The sequence below is a fragment of the Antechinus flavipes genome, chromosome 4 (assembly GCF_016432865.1).
Source record: "Antechinus flavipes isolate AdamAnt ecotype Samford, QLD, Australia chromosome 4, AdamAnt_v2, whole genome shotgun sequence".
Taxonomy (NCBI): Eukaryota; Metazoa; Chordata; class Mammalia; order Dasyuromorphia; family Dasyuridae; genus Antechinus; species Antechinus flavipes.
Genome location: NC_067401.1, coordinates 40,624,926 through 40,646,169, shown reverse-complemented (window position 1 = coordinate 40,646,169; position 21,244 = coordinate 40,624,926). Strand labels below are relative to the sequence as shown.

General features: G+C 44.0%; 2 protein-coding genes across 7 annotated transcripts in view; both read right to left on the bottom strand.

The window, feature by feature from the left end:
- Window positions 1-179: 179 nt before the first annotated feature.
- Window positions 180-10,907, bottom strand: MTMR11 (myotubularin related protein 11). Of its 2 annotated transcripts, none has more exons than XM_051992787.1 (17): window positions 10,140-10,907; window positions 9,674-9,755; window positions 9,135-9,256; window positions 8,811-8,871; window positions 8,467-8,609; window positions 7,987-8,065; window positions 7,690-7,825; window positions 7,386-7,473; window positions 7,173-7,261; window positions 6,951-7,075; window positions 6,636-6,696; window positions 6,330-6,400; window positions 5,745-5,911; window positions 5,043-5,216; window positions 4,556-4,741; window positions 3,894-4,187; window positions 180-3,329 (listed from the first exon to the last, which is right to left on the bottom strand). In XM_051992787.1, exons 1-17 carry the CDS (start codon window positions 10,200-10,202, stop codon window positions 3,183-3,185), a joined length of 2,088 nt encoding a protein of 695 aa, XP_051848747.1. In that variant the 5' UTR covers window positions 10,203-10,907; the 3' UTR covers window positions 180-3,182. The 2 variants fall into 2 exon arrangements, with proteins under 2 accessions (XP_051848747.1, XP_051848748.1); XM_051992788.1 differs by having other exon boundaries at window positions 9,732-9,755; window positions 10,140-10,905.
- Window positions 10,908-15,259: 4,352 nt separating this feature from the next.
- The window catches only part of OTUD7B (OTU deubiquitinase 7B), a 74,353-nt gene continuing 68,368 nt past the window's right edge, over window positions 15,260-21,244 (bottom strand). For 4 of the 5 annotated variants that reach the window (XM_051992783.1, XM_051992782.1, XM_051992784.1 and 1 more), the window contains 5 exons: window positions 20,016-20,143; window positions 19,594-19,743; window positions 18,952-19,066; window positions 18,003-18,087; window positions 15,260-17,566 (listed from right to left, as the gene is read on the bottom strand). In XM_051992783.1, the coding sequence (XP_051848743.1) occupies window positions 16,349-17,566; window positions 18,003-18,087; window positions 18,952-19,066; window positions 19,594-19,743; window positions 20,016-20,143 (1,696 nt within the window). In that variant the 3' untranslated portion in view covers window positions 15,260-16,348. The remainder of the gene's footprint in view (window positions 17,567-18,002; window positions 18,088-18,951; window positions 19,067-19,593; window positions 19,744-20,015; window positions 20,144-21,244) is intronic. The other variant, XM_051992785.1, reaches the window with a different exon arrangement.

Below are 21,244 nucleotides of genomic sequence, written 5' to 3'. Positions count from 1 at the left end.
GGGCGTGAGCAGCCATGTTGGCTGAGCTGGCTCGAGCCGCCTGAGGGAATGCTGGGAGTCAGTCACGTAGTGTCTGGGCGGAAGGGCCAACCTGAGGCCCCTTGCACGTGATTTGGGGAAGAGAATAAATAACGGCTCTCTTCTCACACTCCCAGCCCCGACCAGAAATAACAAGTGTAAACGTAGTAAAACTTTATTTTTCAAAATTCCTAATTACATAATTTGACATTCTAACCTCCACAGTTTCACTTAGGTTTTCTTCCCTCCATTTCGAAAGAGAAGCATGAGGATCCCTAAATCAAGGTCAAACGTGATCAGGCCATAAAAGAAGCGGCTCATCCCTCACTATCACTGAAAAGCGCTTTTTAGCCCTAACAAGGCGGTGCCGAATCGTTGCCACAGCAACGGGGGCTTTCCCCAACCCTGGACTAGTAAGGATGATTCCGAGAAGTAGGGGGATTTGAGCAAACTGAGGCCCAAGGAGGTTCAGTGACATGGAAAGGGCCCTAAAGTTGGCAGCTTTGCAGAACCCCGCAGACACTGCGTGACCCGTAGCTTCCGAGCTGCTGCTCTGCATCCCCTACGCCTTGCCTCAGCTGTACCAATTCAGCTCCCATTGCCCCTTTATCCTTCCACGCCAAGCCGGGGCCGAGCGGGCTCCAGATCCAGCGAAACCCACCACCTATTACTATTAGCTGGGCTCTCCACCAGCCCCTCCCCCCATGACCCGGCCAGCGTTCAGAATGCCCACTGTGGAAGACGGGCCAAGGGGTTTCTTTCGAGATACTGAGATCCGGCTCCTGGCCTCCACCCTTGGGGTCGATGTCGAGCGGCCCGACCCTGTGATCCAGCTCACAGAAGTCCTGCGGGGTCCTTTAAGGCAATAAGGTAACCGTGGATTCTGCAGTGCTTCCCGAGGCAGGAAGAACTGAGCCTCAGACCCTGGCTAGGTGACAAAACTTAAATCTTGGTGCCTCAGTTTCCTCAACTGTAAAATGGGGATTTTAACAGCACCTACTTCTGTAAAGATGAGCATGAGCCCTTAGCACTGCACCTAGGATGAGGTGGGTGCTACATGCTTACTCCCTTCTCCGAATTAGGGCATCCTCCCTGGAGGTCGGAGGACAGTTATGGGAACAATTTGCATCCCTGTTAAGTTGCTGATCACGTGCACATTGAGCATATTAGTATAATCATTGGCTGTATGTCAAGTCAACTAACATTTATCAAGCACCAACTATGCCAGACATTGTGCTAAAGGCAAAACCCAGCCCCTGCTTCGTTAATAGGGAGACAACATGCAAACAATTATGTACAGACAGGTTACTTAAGGGATAAGTTGTGCCCTCTGAAGGAGGGCACAAAGATTAATAACTGGAAAAAAGTCATGAAGAAGGAACATTAGCTAACTTTTAGCTGAAAACATTAAACTATTCTGTCAGAAATCTGGTTTGATTCCTTCAAAATCCCAAATGTGTATCACATATTATATCTATAATAAAGCAAATAATTACAAATTAGGATTTAAGGAGTAAACTCCTCCTTGTTAACATTCCAGAACCTATCTCTATTCTATTTGTTATCCTTAATTAAAGGGATCCCATGAGCTTCTGAACTTTGCCAGTGGCCTCAGATTGGAACCTCCAAGGGATCTTAGCTTAATTCAGAGAGGTTGGTCTTTGGTCCCAGCCTGACCCCTAAAACAAGTGAAACCTTTCCACATTATTTCCTGAAAAGACACAAAATTCCAATTTAGACTATATACTAAATTTGTACATGGGCCCACCTGTAAGTGGGACCCACCATAATTCATTGGGTGTTGGGTAATGAATTATCAGTGAGTTGCAAGAAGATATCTGGAACCACATATTTCCACAGTGCAAGATTTTCTGTCTCCATTTTCCCAATTTGATCCCACAAGAAGCTTATATACTGTTCATTGATAGTTTCTGTAAATAGAATGTCACTAAAAAGATGGTGGACCCACATATCATTTCCACAGTACAAGATTTTTATGTCTCCATTTTCCCAACTTTATCCTAGCACTTATTCCCACATATTCCCACAAAATTAAAAAAAAATTATACAGGAAGCTTATATAAATATTGTACATTGATAGTTTCTGTAAATAGAATATCACTAAAAAGAGATCTACATGTGGAGGTGGTAGAGTGTCTCCCAATCTCATTCAAAGGATATAAAAGGCTGGGCCTTAGATATGAAAGACCCAATTTCAAATCTGGCTTCAAACTCTTACCATCTATCTGTGTGACCGTGGGGAAAGCCATTTAAATTCTGTTTCCTCAACTGTAAAATTGGGATAAAAATAGCATCTACTGTGAGAATCAAATAAGATCATCTTTTGAGAAAAGCATTCAGCCAAATACCTAGCATATAGTAAGAGCTATTCCCTTTCTCTATTATATTTCCATGAAAAAACTATAAAGAGAAGAACTAGCGATTAAGAATTAGAGAGGCAAGGCAAAAGGAAGATTAGGAGCAAATCTGTGAGGCCACATTGGTGAGAGTCACAACCAGGATCTTCACTTAAAATACTATACAACTGTAAACCTATAAAGGATGGAATAGTCCTGGAGAAGGGAGCAAATTAATCCTCTAAATAAGATAATTACACAAAAAGATTTTTCAGGCACAAAACAGTCTCTAGGGAATTGGTAGGAGGAGCACTTGTCAGTGTTGGGGCTACAGTATTCCAGACCTGGAAACAGCCTCAAATAGATTCTAGTACATACATACACATATACCATTCCAAATATTTTAGTGCAGCTTTAAGCTGTCAAAGCTTAAAGTAGACTTTGGGGACACATCCTGTACATGTATTATTTTACAAATTAAGAAAACAAGGTCAAAAAAGGTGATTTGTACATGATCACATAGAGCCACGACAAGAATACCCAGTTCTCTTGAGTCCCAGTCCTATGCTCTTCCCAATGCACCAAACAGCCAGCTAGCCCATTTTAGAGTAAGACTAGATCTCTTAAGGCCTTTTCCAGATCAAAATCTGGTCCTATTGTTTATAGGCTAGGGGGAAGGCCAGAAACAGAAGGTTAAATCCTATTAAGCTTGTTTGGTGATTGGGGAAATTAGAAGGATGGAGGTTAAGGCAAAGGGAAGTTCTGGCAGATCAAGGAAACCTAGAAGTCTAAAGAGGGTCAGACATCTCATCGGGAGAGAGATAATGGGGTGTCTGAGTCTCTGGTCGCCACCTGAGCCCCAGGTGATACTCCTGATGACCACGTCCTCAGCAGCTGCTGGAGCTGGGTCAGCTCATCCAAGAGTCCAGAGACTGTTGGGGCTGACATACCTGTCTGAAGAAGAGACCAGAACAAAAACAGATGTCACTGCAGATCTGTGTAGCCATCCCACTCACCCTGTGCCTTCACTGTTTCTAGTATTTCCTCAAACCCCTGCAGGGGTCCTCAAACTTTTTAAATCGGGGGCCAGTTCACTGTCCCTCAGACTGTTGGAGGACCGGACTATAGTAAAAACAAAAACTTTGTTTTGTGGGCCTTTAAATAAAGAAACTTCATAGCCTTGGGTGAGGGGGATAATAGTCCTCAGCTGCTGCATCTGGCCGACGGGCCATATTTGAGGACCCCTGCGTGAGCAGTTCCAGTTTTTGCCAGACTGTTCCAGCATTATAATAACAATCTTACATCCCATCCTTGTGTCTCTGAATAAGATCCTTGAAAGGATGCTTCATTTAAAAAAATTTTTTTTGTATTTGTCTCCCCTGTGCCTGGCACTTACAAGGGACTTAATATAAATGTTTGTTGATTGATGTCTTGACCCTCTCACCCTGCCAGATTGCCTTCTTTAGGCTTCTACTTGCTACCCCACGTTCCTGCCTTTGGGAAGCCATGAAGTCCTACCTGGACCTCAGGCCGGCCCCTCAGGTAGCACCGTTTCCAGAGTCTGATCTGAGGTCCTAGGAATCCAGGCAACAGAAGTCCCGGAGGCAAAGGGGAGGGCCCCCAGTGAGGGGGGAGTCCCCACTCCTGGTCAGCCAGGCTATCAGAGGATGGATTGTGTCGGAGGAGCCATCGAGATGAAGACATCATTGAGGAAAAACCATCCCGCCAGGGAGAGAGCTGGTTCAGTGGGGTCAGAGTTCCTCGAGAGAAGAGCAGTATGGATCGTGGAGGACTAGGAGTCGATGGAGTTGGCTGTAAGGAAGTGGAAGTCAGCTCATTACCAAACAATTCAGTTCTTCTAGAGTTTCAGCATCCCCCTGTAGCTTCTCCCTCCCCATGCATTAGGATTCAGACTTCAGAAGGACAAATGGAGAGAATATTGAATTTAAGATATACCCCCAAAATATATATATATGATATATAACATTATGATAATATAGTAAGAAAAATATTTTATACCCAGGCTTTATGGACTGGGTGGGAAGAAGCTTGAAAACATTGCCTTCTAAAATTCCAGACTCCTGGGGGATATATGAGGGCCATGAGAGTCACACTTTTTTCAGTGTACCATTTCTTCCCCACTTTCCTAATTCTCTCTCCTCCATTATAATTAAGCTCACCTGTTCTCTAGGAGGAAAGGAATCTGGGCGATGTTGTGGTTCATAACACGGGTTATAGAATTGAACTATTTGCTGACGACTATATCGAAGACCCCAATCCCAGACAGTCAGTGGTCTGGAGATGAGGTCTCCAACTGGAGACTGAGGGGATCCTGGTGTATACACCTGTGTGTAGGAATTGAACTCCTATAAGGAAAAAAAGAGATTATTAGGCCTCAGAAACTTTTCCTCCTCCTCTCAGAGCAGAGGAGAATATTATAAACAACACCTGCCCACTCAACATACATACCATCACTATCACCCCCCCCAAAAAAAAAAAATCAAAAGTCTTGGAATTTTGGTGGCTAGAAGGTTCTGACAATGATCATGCATCCTCCCTTACTTCCTATCCTCCTCCCAGCTTCTTAGCACCCAGCAGAAAAAGTTCATGATTAAAAGCCATTGAGAAGAGCCAAGGAAAAGCAAAGAGAGAGAGAGAATCACTAACCTGTCCATTATGCTTTGCCCGTTCCCAGGGGGTGTCTCTCAGGAAGGTGGGGGTGTCAGGAACCCTGACACTATCATGAAGGGCCAGGAGGAAGAACTCAGAGAATTCAAACTCTGCTGGAAACTGATGGACTAATTGCCAAAGGCAGTCAAGGAAAAGAAGGAACACTGGGGCCTGGAGTTGGGAATTTGAAAGCCATCATTAGGTACTGTTGATTGTTGTGGTACGGGAGCCACCTGCCAGTGGCTAACTCAGACCTGTAAAATGGATCTCTTCATGTGAGAGGAGAATGATGATACAAGGAGACTGAGAAGCAGTTGTTCTCTGACCTCTGCCTCCAATTTATTTCATCCCCAATCCACAAGGAACATGGTCGTTAGTAAAGGCTGCTTTGTAGCTCCTTCAGATGTTATGATTCACAGCTGTGGAGGCTCTCAGAGAACTGACCTGCCCCCTCACTTAGGCATGGTCCTTAACAGTTGATGAGGATTTAAAAGTAAAGAGAAATTTGAAGGGAAGAAAGGTTTGAGACAGTTGGAAACAGGAAGTATTGTAGGCCTCTGAGACACTAGACATGTTCTTATCTGCGCCTATTTAATACTCCTCCAAAGCCCTCTACACACAATCTGCGGATCTCTGCAGACTATCCAAATAAACTTTACCATCCCCTCGCCTTTTCAATGTCACCCAATATCCTCTCACCTCCTCACTTTCCCCAGACCCTCCCAGACGGGTCAGGAAGGGGTGGCCGGCTGCTACCCACTCTCGCTGTACAATGGTCTGGAGGCCATGCAGGGTCCGAGCTCCAGGGGCTGAGAGCAGCTGAACAAGTGAAGAGAGGAGGCCATTGAGATCACGGTCACCTTGTTCTGGGAGGTAAAAAAGAGAGATATAGTAAAGTTTAGGGATCAAGAGTCTAGGTTAGAAAGAATAGTAAGAAAAAGCATTGTGATGTTGAAAGGGAACAGATGCAAGTAAAGGGGTGAGGAGGAAAGAGAAAAACAAATGGAGTAAAAGGAAGAGAGACATGGAAAAGGGTGAGGTAAAGAATGAGTAAGCTTGAGAGAGAATTTCAATTCTTCCTCCTGCTTTTCTGTTGTCCTTTTTCATGCCCAACTGAGACTGATGCAGAAGGGATAAGAGAGCTCAAGAATAATTTCTAAATTGTTGCACAGAAAAGACCTAGAAATGGGAGACTTCTCTGTCACCTTCCCTGGAAAGATTTCAATCTTATGTCCTGAGACACAGAAGCAGGGGAAGAAGAGCAAGGATAATCCAAGAATTTACCTTGAAGAACTACAGATCGGACCCTGGAGGTCACTAGCACCGAGATGTCACTGGCCTTTCGGAGACAGGACCTGATAAGAAGAGGGTGTGGTAAAGGGGTTAGGAAAGCCATTTGCTGATCATCATGGTAAAGGTGGAAAGTTTAGCATCCTTTTTCTGGCATCAAAACAAAAGTGTAGCTGTTCCCAGGTAGAAACAAGTAGCTAAGTCTGGAGAAGTTCATGGAAGACCATGGAAGGGTTCCAGGCTAACGGAAGGCTGGAGCAAGGCGGGGAAGTTGGCAGACCATAGGAAGGGGATGATCACCTGACATGGTCCAACCATCTCGTTCCCTCCAGAGCTGAAAGCCATTTTTCCTCAGCTGCATCTGGTTGAGAAAAATGAAAGGAATAGGGAAGGTGAGAAAAGCTGAGGATTGGGATTCAAGGCACAGGAAATGAGGTTCAACTGGTTAAGAACAACAGCATCAATGATCAGAATCAGAATAAGTGGGTCTTCAGGATCCCATCGAAAGGAACCCATCTCTTTAAAAGTATGAAAGGTCGATAGATCTGTGAGATGATGGTAACTTCTCAAAACAATCAGTGGGTCTGGGGGTCATGAGTTAGAAGTCAACCTCACCAGGTAGGCAGAGGGCGCGGAGCCTCAAGTGGGCAAGCTGGATATCTGCAAGGCTGGGAAGCTCATCCACAGTATCTACCAGGACAATATCCGAATGCCCAGCCTGGAGTAGTAACTCCACTGCCCTTTGGGTACAAAGAAGAAGGTGGAGAAGGAAGGAGTATGAGGAACTCTGAGTGTCCCGACGCCCACCCCGCTCCTCTCCTCCAACTTCTCCTTTACCTGATATCCTCTCTGTTAGGATCACTGGCTTCATAAAAGCCACCAGAACGGAGAAGGTCACTGCCTCCAGGGTGGTGCCAGGAAAGGCGCTGCAAATGGGGGGAGGGGGAAACAGCACCTTCAAACGGGTCATTAGGACAAGAGATCCTCCTTCCCCCTCTTCCCACTGGTCCCAGGGAGCCCCAAGCCCACTACCCTGACCCCCACACTGACCGGTCCACGGCCCTGATGGAAGTGACCAAATGCCTTTCTGACTTCACTGTCCAGTGTCCGTCTAGGGACCCAGAAGTAACGAGGGAGACTGTGGAGTTGAAGGTGATATCACTGCTTGGCTCAATGACCTCATCATATGGCGATGACGTTATAATTTGAGGGGGAAGGTAATCCTAGAGGGGTCTCAGAGTCTCAGGTTCAGGGGGAGGAGGGTAAGGGAGCTGACATGAAGATATCTCCAAGAGGCAGGCTGAATGCTTAGCCTTGTAAGGACTGACTGAGCATATGGAAGTGATGGATTCACCTGGTGGATACATCGAACCTCTCATTTACTGTGCTGACCCTCCAGCCTCTAGCCCCCTGCTTCCTCCGTTCAGCCTCCCAGTCCTCAGGAGTGTCTAAGAGGGGAACAGGTGGCTCACTGGGACCCAGGCCACAACCTGGAGAAAGGGAGAAAGAGTCAGCTCACCCTCTGTCTCCAACCAGACCGAGGCCTCTTCCTTCCTGCTTCCTTCCACTTCTTCCTTACCTTTGCTCTATCCCACCCCCAAACCACTCTCCATCCCCGCTCCCCACTACACCAAAAAGAGCTTCCACTCACAAGCTTTGCTCAAAGTCATTCCTTTATACTGTTGGACTTGTCTGTTCTGGGCTCTAGCCTGGATAATCGCCATGGCCACCTGTGGAAGAAATGATTATCTCACCCCTTGGGCTCAAACCAGAAAGGTGAATAGAAGGCAATAAAATTCATGTTTCTCCCCACTTCCTATCAGAATAAAAACAACAATCTATAGGACTGTGAACTTTTAAGTCATAGAAAGAAGAGTTACAAAATAACATAAAAAGAGATTAAGAAACTCTGGTCTACATTATAGTAGGGATCAAAAGGGATAACATATAGAATACTTTGCAAACCATAAAGCAATATGTAAGTATTATTTTGATAACAACAATAATAATCAATTAATTATTATCCCAAAGGAAATGTATGGAATTGACTGGTAAAGGGAGTACATCTCCAGATGGAAAGAAGGAAGGAATGTGACATGTGGGGATCCTTTGGGGAATAGGGATATCTTACCCTAAAGGCAAGGGGCTCCAGTCCCCCATCTCCAAAGCCAACTCTTAAAAGCCGAAAATCTCGTCCGTGAATTAGAATTTCATCGGGCATGAACTTGAGCAGAGACCCCGGACGAAGGATCTGGGGCTTGCCTAGGCCACTTACTGAGGTAAAGGGTTAAGGGTCAGACAATAGTAAAACACAGAGGGGATAGGGCCCCCTGGGGGGGGGGGGAGGGGAGGGGGAGATTCTTCCAGTCCATGCATCCTTCTCATACCCCAAGAGGCTGGAGAAAATGGCTTTCTCACACCTTTAACTGCACCCTCTCACCCAATTTCTAAAAAGGGTCCATTCCTTTCAATTACCAGCTTCTAGTCGTCCAATATTGCTGAGGGCAAAATCATAGTCACTGCTCAATATAGAATCCTAGAAAAGAATAAAGCAGAGGAACTGTAAAAAACAAAACAAAACAAAAAAAACATTTTTCTGAATTTTGACTCCTCTCCCACTTCTAAATTCCTAATCCTATGGTTTTCCCCAGAAACTCTCCCATGCCACAGCATTCCTCCCCAAAAGACTCCTTGAAAATTACTCAAGCAAGAGCGGCCTGTGAGAAAGGTCTTTATTAACTCTTGCCTCCCTTTCCTACTTTATCCCACCTATCTCCTATAATTTTCTTTGCACCTCACCTGCCGTCCTTGCCATCCCTGGGGGCGGAACAATAATCTTAGGTTGGTACATATCAGGGTTCCCGGTATTTCAGGTTCCAGTCCCCTTCTCACTCCTGGTGCCCAGGCCAAGACCTTTTCCCCTTATCAGGAAGAGAAAGAGTGGGGGAGATGAATCATGTGGAGAAAAATATTCTCAACAAACTTCCTTCCTACTATCCTAAACACACCTTTTCACCCTTCTTCCCTCCACAAGAACAAAAAGGAGGCTAAGAGAATATATTTTTTCCCTGACCCTGAACTCTGGGGAAAAAACAAAACAAAACAGAGGATCAGGGGAAAGGTCTTCACTTCATACATGCCCATCTTTTAGGGGAGTAAGGGAGCCTGGTGTCCAAGCTTACAGTTAACTCTGCAGAGAGAAGGGGATGGTTTGTGAGGGAGCAAGGTCTATCCTGCTGAGATTAATCAGTGGGGTGAAGCCCCTGGGAGAAAGTCAGGGAAGACTGAAGTTTGAAGACATTGCCTAGAATCAGGGAGGGCCGAAGGGTAGTCAGTACCTGGAAGGCATCGGAGAGCTGGACATGGGGGATTTCTTGACTGTTCCGCCCCACTCACCTGCACGGACTTTGGGCATAAGAGCTGAAAAAAGTCCATTTTAGTTAATTCCAGATCTTCCCCTCCCCCCTCCCTCCATGTTCCCTGTCTTTCAAGTTGAGGAGTCAGTTTGGGACAGCATGCACCAGATCTAGGATGAATGGTAGGATAGCCAGATCTTTTCCAATCCAATATTCAAATATTCAAGGGAAACTGAGGTCTGGATAGGATATAGGCGGACAGGTCTGGGGTGGGGCAGCACAAAGGGAAGAACTGGTTAATGGATAATGAAAGAGTGAACTTGAGACCCAGAAGAAACACAGACAGCAGCACTTAGAACGAACTTATCCTCAAGTCAGCTCCACCCTGTTTCACAGCTCCCACCCCAACCTCCCTGCCACCCCCCACCCAAGTTTCCCTTCCTCTTACCCCCATCTCTGGCTCCTTCTGTGGTGGAATGTTGAAACTCCGGCCCCGGCCCCCCCACCACATCTCCCTGGCTCCATTCAGGGGAACTGAGGGATGGGAAGGGGGGTGATGATGTAGGGAGGCTCGGGGAAGTCTTGGCCCAACTGAGAGAAGGTTGAGTTCTAGGGAAGGAAAGAGATGGGGACTGAGGGTGGGGAGGGGGCAAAGCAAAAAATAGGATTTGGACGGTTCTTTTCTGGGGCAGGGGAGAGCTAGCTTTGGTTGGGGGGGGCAACTCAGGGTCCTCTGGAAACTTCAGATTACTCCGGAGATTGGGGGGGTGACGGTGGAATAAGATGCCCTGCCCCTTAAAGGGGAATACACACTATTTGAGGAGAGTTTGGAGAAGGGTTTTAAAAGAGTAGGTTGGAAAAGAAAATTTGGAAGTGTGCAGGAGTCTGTGAGAAGAGTTCTCCACTTGCTTTTCTACCCACTGATCAACACCGAGGAGCCTTGAGGGAAATCAGGTGATACCCAGACAACTAAAGAGAATTAGATGAATGCTTATAATTTAGGTCAAGGGGAAAGTGTCTCACACTAAATCTGGGCTTCTCCTTGAGGTACAATTAGTTTTGAGTGTCTCTGTGTGTACCTCCATGTGCTGAAGTATTCACTTTTTATGAAAAGAAAAATAGGACATCGCTCCTTCCCTCAAAACAGACAGAAGTTGTTATGGGTAGGGGAAAGAGGATGGGCTTCTAGGGATTTCCCAGGCTCGGGTACATAAGGATGGAATATCGAGAGGCTAAGCAGAGTGAAAAAAAAAAAAAAAAAAAAAAAAAAAAAAAGCATATACCGCAACTCTGTGTTGTTGTAGGAGGTAAGGACTGAGCCAAGGAGATAAAACACAAACTCACGTGTGGGACAGACTGTTCCTCCCCCTGGATCTTCCTTTCCAGTATTCTGCAACCAATTAGGAACTAGAGCAACCTTCAGACACCTCCCCCTTCTCCCCTCCCAACTGCTGTACATTGGATACCCCCACAATCAATGATTCATGTTCTGGGCAGAGTGGGCTGGGGGCCAGGAAACCTCTCCATACAACTGTCCCTTGGGACAGGCTCTGGGGTGGGGAGTTATGGGGACTGGAAGTCGCTGGAGACAAATGGGCACAAGACGAATGTAAAAATAAGATGCAAAATGAAATTTAAACAAGTGGCTATTTTATTTTGAGTGCCTAGAAACAATTAAGCTAAAGTGGGAAATGGGGATTCTGGAGCTCCAGGTTTTTCCAAGCCACCTCACCCCTCCTACTCCCTTTCTTCCCCTCCCCTTTTCTCGCTTCCATCTTAAATGTTTTCTACCTTGGCTGCAGTTGTGGAAATCCTGAAGCTATTATGGAGCCTGAGACAAGAACCCAGTCTGGTATTGTGTCCACACCTTCAATTCTGGCTGTACATTTACCACACAAATCTTGGGGGAAGTGGGACAGTGAGAAAGGGTTTTCCCAAGGTGATCAATGAAGTACCACCAACTGCTTGTGCATCTCTTGCCTCCCACACTTAAAATGCTCATCGGTACCCTTTCACCCTCTCAGGGCTCTCCCTTTCCCTGAATGTCTCTACATCTATAGGGGAGGAGGGAAGAGCGACTCAAGGGAGAGGAGAAGAAAAGAATAGGAAGACCAAGGCATTCGTGATGAAGATGGAAAAGGGGAGCAAAACAGTAAGATGAGCTTTTGGCCAAATATAGAAAACCAAGGAGCAGTGAAAAGCAGACTGAGCCTAGCCATTTTTTCCTCCTCACAAAACAAGTCTGGTTGTGACTTGTTCCCCTTCCCCAACCCTCCAGCCTCCCACCTACCACCACTTTGCCCGATCCTTCTCAGGCCACATCTGAGCAGAGAAGGGGGGAGGAGGGTGAAGGGGGTGGAGCTCAGTGAGTCAGTTGATGAGTCACAGACCCAAATATAAGCACAGAAACAAGGCCACAGACCTGCCACCCCCATTCTACCCCTATCGGCCAGTTACAGTGCTCTCTCCTCTTTTTGGACACCATCCCCCTTTCCTCCCTCAATGCCCTGAAGAGTAGGAATGGAAGGGAAGAGGACACTAAACTGGGGAGATTATGGAATTATTGAGCCACAGTCACGACCTTGGGCTTTAAGTAATTGTCCTTTCTCCATCTGAAAAGTGGAGAAATTGCTGGGGCCAGGATGACTCATTCTGAAGCTGCTGTGCACTTGACTGCAGGGAAAGGCAGGAAAAAATACCATGAAGTGGCGTGAGGAAAAAGCAGCGAGCTGCCCAACGAAGGTCATGACTCAGCTCTGTGTGTGTATGTGGCGAAAAGGAAGGGGGGGCACATCCCCTAATGTCAAATAGCAGTATTAGGCTTCCCACTCTTCTACCTGGCTCAAACCCTAGCTTCCCTTCTTTCTGGGAAAGAACGAACCAAAGAGAATATGGAACTCTGCCCTCTGTTACAGCCAAACCTACCTGGAGCTCTTGCAACCAAATATATTCCTTATTTTGAAGTAGGGCGACCTTATCTACCCTTCTTGGTCAAGCACATCTACCTGTTGTTGCGTGGAGAGGGTGCCTCTGTATCCTACTCTCAAATTTGAGGCATGGCTGGTTGCATAAATTAAGAAATGACTTACTCAAGACTATTTCTTGGGTACTTAAATCAATTGTTTGAAGGTTGAAGTTGCAAGCTTACTGGTAATCTGCAGAGTAAACACATGATCCAAAGCCATTTGCTTTAAAAAAAATTTTTTTTATTTTTATTGGTCTGTGAGCTCTAGATTTTGCATAAATGAGAAGGAATCAGTAAGGGGGAAAGAAGGTAGCACCTGTCCCCCCAACCCCACCCCTTTTCACCTCTGGCTCTTTTACAGCAATAAATTTAACTAGGAGAGATTTGTGACCTCTTCCCCAAACCCTACCCCACCATATGAATTTTTAAACCTTTTTACAGATTTGTTTTGTCAATTAAAAGCTAAAGGGGAGGGGGGAATCTGGATTAAATTTCACACAACTCTCAAAAACAATCAGCAGGGCAATGAGGAAATTTTAAAAAGAGAAGATAACAGAGGAATTCTAGGATGTCTCTAAACAACATCCTAGAATCACATGGATAAGGTCAAAGGAATGAGAAGGTGGGAGAACCAACTGCTAAAGTCTCTGGGCATGGGAAAGGAAAATAAAAGAACCTTGAAAAGCTCCTCATTCTCAGAATCCCTGAAGCCCTGTACAGCAATAGTATAAGTGCACTTATAAGACTGGGAGATGGAGGGGTATCTCTAGTCTTGATTAAAGGACTTCTGCCTTCCTTCCACATAGATACCTCTCAAACTCGTGAGCTCCATAGAGATTTGACAGAGCATCAACCTCCATGCTTTCCATGCTAATACTTTCCCCCTCTCTTCTCCACTTTCTAAAGACTTTTCTGCTATAGAAAAATTTACCCACTGTCATGATCCCATGTATATCATGATCCCCTCCCCCCATTCTTTCATATCTATTTTCTCTTGTAGAAAAATAGCTATTAATCTCAGTTCCACTCCTCACATTGAGAAGGGGGAGGGAAGTAAGTTGTCTCAATAAATAATTTCCTTCTTTCATTTAAAAAAATAATTTAATTTTTAAGAAAAAACTACAGGGGCTTGAAGGAGACCCCAAACTATATCCCAACCCATCCTCAGCCAGGAAACTGAGAAAAAATTTTGAGGTGGGGAAAGGGAAAGGAGTTAAAATTACATCTTTATTGAAAACACACACACACACACACACACACACACACACACACACACACACAACAAATGCCATGGAGGAGTTTGTAATAATTTCACTTCTGTTCTCACTCTCAAATTTAAAAACAAAAAGGTGTCAAATTAAAATCTTAAGAGTTCCAACTCAATAGAACCATAAGCCTGGTTTGGGGGTTTGGGTTTTTGTTTTATTTGTTTTGTTTATTAAGGAGGAAAAGGCTTGAAACGTCCTTATTTTTTTCTCTTGGGATCTGCCTCCATCTCTCTAAGTCAAGCCCACACAATAAACTTAGGAAGATGGCAGAAGAAGTATAAAATATGTGTATGTATATATTAGAGGGGGGAGCATGTAATATTCAACTTCTCCATCCTCACCCCAGGAAAACACACTCCATTTATTTTTGGGTATTTTTTCTTATCCAAAACCAAATAACTTTTTTCAAGAGAGTCCAACATAAAAGAGCCAGAGGCAGTAAAGTTATAGAAAACAGCAAAGTCAGACCCTGGCGAAAAAGGGGAGAGGAGGGCGAGCTTTGTGGCTAATACAAGGAAAATATTTAGTTATATGCAACTCTGACATGTAGCAGCTTTATCCATAGGTCACCTATCACTAGACAATGAGGTAAAGAGTCCCTCTTTATGAAAATTCCCCAGCTGCATTTGCCAACAGAAAGCCCTTATGTTTGTCCCTAGGTATTGGGGGGGAGACTTGAATTAAAAACAGGGAAGACTATATTTTGGGAGTAGATGAGGTTTTAAAAAAGCATCTCAGGAAACTCCAAATAGAGAAATATTAAGTCTCAACCAGCACTTCAGATGCTAGGTATTAATTATTCTCCTCAGAACAAATCCAGGAATGGATACAATTGCATAGTTGACACTTTTAAGAAAAGTCAAAGAGAAAGTGAAGATGGGACACAGAAAGGTCCTCTGTTTAAAGCTTTTAGAAGTGGTCAGGGCCAGAACCATCTCAGTCCTGGCTTGTGCTTTGTGCAAACTTCGAAAAGCCAACACCCCCCACCCCCCACCCCCTGGCACCCTCCCCTCCCCTCAAGGAAAGGGAGCTAGGTAGCCAGAAAAATAGATTCATCAAAGGATTAACCAATCAGGTCACTGAGAGTAAAGTCTGTGGTTGTAATCCCAAAATGTCATATTTCAGAAATTCCCTATTTAGTGTATAAATTACCTCCACCTCTAAATGTCTCTTCGGTCCTAATATCAAAAATATCTTCTTGTAAATTATTTTTCATTAATTTTCATTTTAAAATAAACTACCCATAAATCTATGGTCAGCTATGGCTCAACAAAAGAAGCCTAGATGTTAATTAAGTTCACTCCCTAGAAGTGAAGAGGAAGGAAAAAATGGTCACACAATAGAAAAAAGAAAATTTTTTTGTGTGGTTTTTCTTCTTTTTTCAAACAAATTAGTCCATAAAATAATTTTTCATTCTACTTTAAAGCAATATAGGTTGGGAACAGCAGATTTAGGGATTTTTTAGGGTTTGTTTTTGTTCAACAGTCTTGCCAGTTATCTCCCACCCTTCAAGCCAAGGCTATATTTCACCCAAACCCTCATGTTTAGTTACTGATGTGGCCAAAAATCATGATCTCTACAAGCTCTCTGCAAAATCCATCAAGAAAAAAAAAGCCCCAAAACACTCAGAAGTTGCTCTTCTGCCTCTATATCCCTCCATAAAAGGCTTTAAAGCTAAGGTAATTAAAATTAAAATTAAACCATAACTCATCAACTGGCAGCTACCTCAACCCAACTGAACTGTGACTTTGAAAAGGGTAGGAAAGAACAAACAACAATCCTCCCCCCAAACTAGAATAAATGACACAGACTTCTTAAAATGTTTTTTTAAAGGAGGAAACAGAACTGTAGGAAGATTATTTCCTTCCATCACTAGGAAATAATAAACTTCGTGATTAAAACTAAACACTGCCCTCTTCTCCTACCCCATCCCAGCCATTCTTCCAGGGAGAATCCCACCCTACTTTCTACCTGAATCCTAACCATAGTTAAGTTTATTTTAACCTCCCCTCCGTCACATACTTTTCCAACCTACAAAGAATTTTGGTCTTTTATTCCTCCAACCTCAAGCCTATTTCTCTACTAGCCTCATGGTGTCCCATTAGCCAACTGTCCCTTAACACTCTCCAAGATGGGTTATTCAGTGGAACCACAACAATGTCCCATTTGCTTCTCTTACCCTGACAACCCAGTTCCATGGGTCTTACTTCTATTGGGAGATACCTTCCTCAAGTCCCCCAACCTGGTTCAGGTCAGCTCCTAGCAGTCAGGGCTACCATCCCCCCAACACCCTGAAGCCTGGGTTGGGTCCCACAGAAGTTATTGCATTAGCCCCACCCACAGCAGGCTGGGTCACGATGAGCCAAGGAGTTGCGCTTACCTCTCTTTGTTTTGCCCCCTTACCCTCCCAGCTTCCACCCCCATTCAGAATCTGTGTACCAACAGCTCTCCACCCCTTTCCTGCTCCCTCCGCCTCAGTTCCTCTCGGTAGCAATAGGAACAAAAGTTGCTGGTCTCGGGGTGTCCATAGAAGCTGCAGTTTGGTTGTTTGCACTTGGTCTGGGTCAAGGGAAGCCCCAAGTCTTCCACTGTCCCTCCACCCCATTCACCAGCACCATCTGGCTCTGGGGGCTCCCTGTAGCCATTACTGTAGTTGTCTGCCACACGATAGGGGGAAGGTAACAATGAACCCCCTTGGTTTCCATCCACAGAATGACTGTCTCTCTCCAAAGGAACTGGGTCCTGATGGGGATGGGGCCGCCCTGAGGAGCACTGTCTAGGGAAGGTGGCATAAGAAGGGAGTCCTCCACAGGGACCCCCTGCCACCTGCCTTCCAAGGTCCTGGCAGTGGGGACCACCCCCAGTTGGCCTGGGTATAGTGAAACCCCCAGGGTGGCTGGTAGAGAGGGCAGCTTTGGAGTCTGGTGGGGAGGGGCTCAGGAGTTCTTCTCCCCCATCGGGCTCTGGTTTCTTTGCTGGGGGGGGGCCACTTCCACTCCCTCCATTCATTTTTCTTTCTGCTTCTTTCTGTTTCTGCTCTGCCTGGAATCTCTCCTCAGCATCTGCCAGGTAGCGCTGGATCATCTCTTCCTGATACTGGTGTCGGTGACTCATCTTCAGGTTTCCAGCAAAAATAAACTTACGTTCCCCTTGCATTGCAATTCTCATAATGCTCAAGCTCAGCCTCACCTCCTGGCTATACTTGCTCCCTCCATCTCCTGGAGACTCTGGCGTGGGCTTTTCAGACACGACGATATCCCCAGATGTGTCCTCTTTGCTGCCTTTCCAGCCCTTGATCGATCCTTTCTTTTTCTTGTCCAGTATCTCACTGGCACTGGGTGGCATCCCGGATCCTGCTCCAACTCCAACAGGCTTGGCCCCCTTGCCATGCATCAGGCCCCCCATGTTCTTCTTGAGTTTACTGCCCAAAGTCTTGCCAAAGCTGCCCAACTTATTAGCGACTGAATCTGCTCTCTTCTTATCCTTCTCTCGATCTCGCTTTGGCTTCTCTTTTCGACCACTTCCTCCATTGCTGGTGGAGTTGCTGCCAACTGACTCCTTGTCAGATTCCCCTGACTCTGGGGTAGAGCGGGGTTCATCCCCGGCTGAGGCTGTGGGAGACTCTGGTTGGGCCAACGGAGCCTGTGAAAGACAAAAGCATCATGAAGAATATCCCACATTTCCACCCACCTCTTTGCCATCACCATTTCCAATTTCTTTAGCAACTCTGCAGAACAGAGGTGGAGAGGGTTGCTTTGTCACTGAGGAACTGCCATAACAAGTAAAGGGGAGTTCCTGGTTTTAAACTTCCATCGCACCCATCAAACCTGGACTTCCTATGGTAGTTCAATCTCATGCCTAAATATTCCTACATTCTAAGCAACACCTGGCATATCTGTGTATAAGCTCCAATAGGGTTGAGTTTACAAATGTCTCATTCCTTCCACTCTGCCAAATGTCTTATGTACTCTATCCAGAGCCACCCTTCATTCTCCCATTTAGCCTAGGTTTCCTCTGAAACAATGGGTCCCCTCACTAACGAAAGATGAGCCATGACTATAAAGGCAGAGAAGTTCACCTGTGTATCAGAAGGTAAAGAGATCCATTTCACATTCATGTAGCTATGTAGCAGGTGTAATTTTGCCTCCAGGGACAGAGTCACACTGCAGAAGGGAAAAAAAGGAATCAAAACCCAAAGGCTTCAAAGGGGGTGAATAAGACTACAGTCTCTCAGTATCTATCAAATTTATAACAATATAAAAAAAATATATTAAAAAAATAAGATAAATAGTGAAAGTCACATGTATGTGCTAGGAATTGTACTAGGTCAGGTAAATTAGGCCATCATTCATATATGGGAGAAAAGAAATAGGGAAGATTTGAGTATTGTTCTAAATATATTTATTCTCCAGGTTTCCCAGATTCAGGGTTGAGGAAGGATTCAGAGGACTAGGAAAAAAACATTTTATTCTTTCTCTTCTTTATTGACATAGTCTCTAAACTTTGAGAAGAGGGAATAGAAGGCTAGAAGTACTAGACACCTGAGATCTGAGAGTTTGTCTATTTAAATTCTACAAGGTCACAAATCTACAGTGGACAATTTTAAATCCACCCTCATTTATATCTTTGTTAGGATGGACAAATTCAGCCATTAGAAGCCAAAGATCTGATAATTCTAGTTGACCTCTTGACTCATGTTTTGTTTCGTTTTATTTTTCATTTTTGCCAGGTCTGTAATATAAAACACAGAACTATCATCTCTCTTTCACTGAAAGGAAAAAAAACAAAAACAAAAATTTCTGATTCTGTTCCCTTCCTCTTGCCAAGAAATTATAAAAGCAATCATACAACACCACAATTCTAGTATTAGCCTATGTCTGACCCTCTATCCACCTAAAGAGATCTGGGATATAATGCAGGTAGTGGTATCATAGAACCCTTCTGAGATGGAAGACATGTAATGGAGATGCTAAAAGGTATGCAGATATATGTGTGAAGATCTTAAAAACAGAATCCACACGCCTGACCTGGCAAGTCTGACATTGTCACTCTCATCCTTGCCCCACTCCCAGGTCTTTCCAGGATCCACTGCAAAGTGTAAAGGTAGCAGCTTGTGCTCAGAGTCTGTGAGTGGGATCACTGCTGGAGAAGGGGAGAGGAAGAGGGAAGAAAAGAAACAGATCATTAGGAGGCCTCTGAGTAACCAGATACAAATCAGCCTGCTCTGAAAGGAAAAGGGAATGATTACCATATCTACCAGATTATACTGCACTCAATTATCTATTTTGTGAAGTTAACTTCTTCCTGTTATATAGTCTCCAGAGAGGCTTCAGACAACTGTCAGGAAACAATCAATGGGGATCACTTATTGCCTCTGGATTAGACAGTCAAGCAGCCTGTGCTACAAAGACTAAACTCAGCTGAACATAAACTTAAGCAAAATGCAATTAAGAAAGTCCTTTAACCCAATTACCCTGATGTATAGGGTCCTGTCTCATGATGGAGTGAGAAGTTCAACTGAAATAACATGCTGGCTATACCAATGGCCTTATTGACTTTTAAAGCTCCTTAGGATTTTTTTTATTTCAATTGCTCCAAGAAGACACAAGGTATTGTAAAGGAAGGAAGATGGGAAGGAACTAGAGACATAGACATCCTCTATCTATCACCTTGCTCCTTGGAGTTCTCTTTCTGCTCCATCGACACCAGGGCAGAGAAATGAGCTTGATCATAGGCCAATACGAGGGGCGATCGGTGACACCGGCTGGCTGGGACTTCCAAGGGCAGATAGATACCCCCAAAGGGGATTGGGGCAAATGCTGAAGAAAAATCATACAGGAGACAATCATTAAGCTTATAAATTCCCTTTGCCTAGCAGATCCCTTCCTCCCTTTTTATCACTTGTGTATCCCCAACAAAGACAGGTTAATACTCCCCTCTCCCAGGAAGCCTTCATTATTAACTCCAATCAATCTATTACATCTTCAAAGTAATTGAATTTTATTCCCCAGTGTGTCTGCCCTCTCAAAGACTTATTACCTATCTTCTACACAGAATTCAGATTAGAGCCCAGATTAACTAAGAGACCCACCTTCTCCACCAGAGTCTCTAAGCATGGTGTCTGCCACAACAACAATCGGCCTCTTAAGCACATGTGCAAGAACAAAGACATGGAACTCTTCCAGGCTCTCATACACAGGTTCTTCTGAACTTTCCACACTGAAGTAAAAAAAAAAAAAAAAGTACCTATGAAGACTGGGTACTCATGATAAGAGGGAAAACACTGGGCTTCTTATGTTAATCTGGATATAATATAATTTTGTATGTATTCGTGTATTTAAGTTGTCAATTTTGTAAGCATGTAATTACAAGAAAAAGTTTTGGATAATGTCCTTTATTTCCTTTTCAATTTTTCTTACTCTCATCATTTTTAATCCAAACACAATTTGACTTTCCTCTTTCTTTAAAAAAAAAATCAAGTTATCTTAATTATGTATTTTATCTATTTCCCCTCTCTAATAAATATAAAAGACAATTCCAAAATTTTATTGTCATAGTCTTTTTGCATTTGATTTTAACAGTAATTTTTAAAAGAAAACTGTTAAGATTTTTTATTTACTGTTTTGAAAGTTTTAAAAATGGAATGGCATTCTTTCTTTTGCTGATGAAAGCCTATAGAGAGATCAATTTTCCCTTCTGAATTATTTTAAACTGCATACAAGTTTGGTATGCTGTCTCATTATCATAATTTCTTTGAAGAAATTTCTAAAAATATTTTTATAACTACATTTCAAAAAATATATATTTCCTTATTAATCTTACATGCTCTATTTTATGCATTTTAAAACATTTCTCTGGAAAGGATCCATAGGCAAACTGTCAAAAGATTTCATGACAACAAAACAAAACAAATGAAAAACCACTCCTTAGATAAAGGAACTTGCCAATCAAAGGCAGGCCCAGATCCATATAGAATCATACCATACTAATCCTTCAAAGGTACAAACATAAATAATTCAACAAATAAGAGTCATTTAAAAAATACCCAGATATAGAATATAGGTTCCCCAAAACCTAAAAAGTATAACAAGCCTCTAAGTTTCCTTCTTAATTTGTGGGGAAGTATCAATAGCTTGTTGTGCTCACTCTTATCTATCTATCTATCTATCTAAAATCATAGGTTTCTCCCTATTTAATGCAACCCTAAAAACCGAGTAGGCTGGACCCTGAATTTTCTTAGGTTAATTTCCCTTTGTCTCTGATATGAGCCATCATCCAATCTAAGCCTTCTGCTATAGCCTCATCTAGCTCAACGGCCAT

What these genes read in the sequence shown, in the direction of transcription:
- MTMR11 (XM_051992787.1), bottom strand. Translation starts at nt 10,202, where the DNA reads ATGTGGTGGGGGGGCCGGGGCCGGAGTTTCAACATTCCACCACAGAAG. An exon ending in AGATGGTTGGACCATGTCAG is followed by an intron (nt 6,401 to 6,635) that starts GTGATCATCCCC and finishes TCTTCTTATCAG; the next exon opens with GTCCTGTCTCCGAAAGGCCA. An exon ending in GGGGCCGGCCTGAGGTCCAG is followed by an intron (nt 3,330 to 3,893) that starts GTAGGACTTCAT and finishes TCTCTTCTTCAG; the next exon opens with ACAGGTATGTCAGCCCCAAC.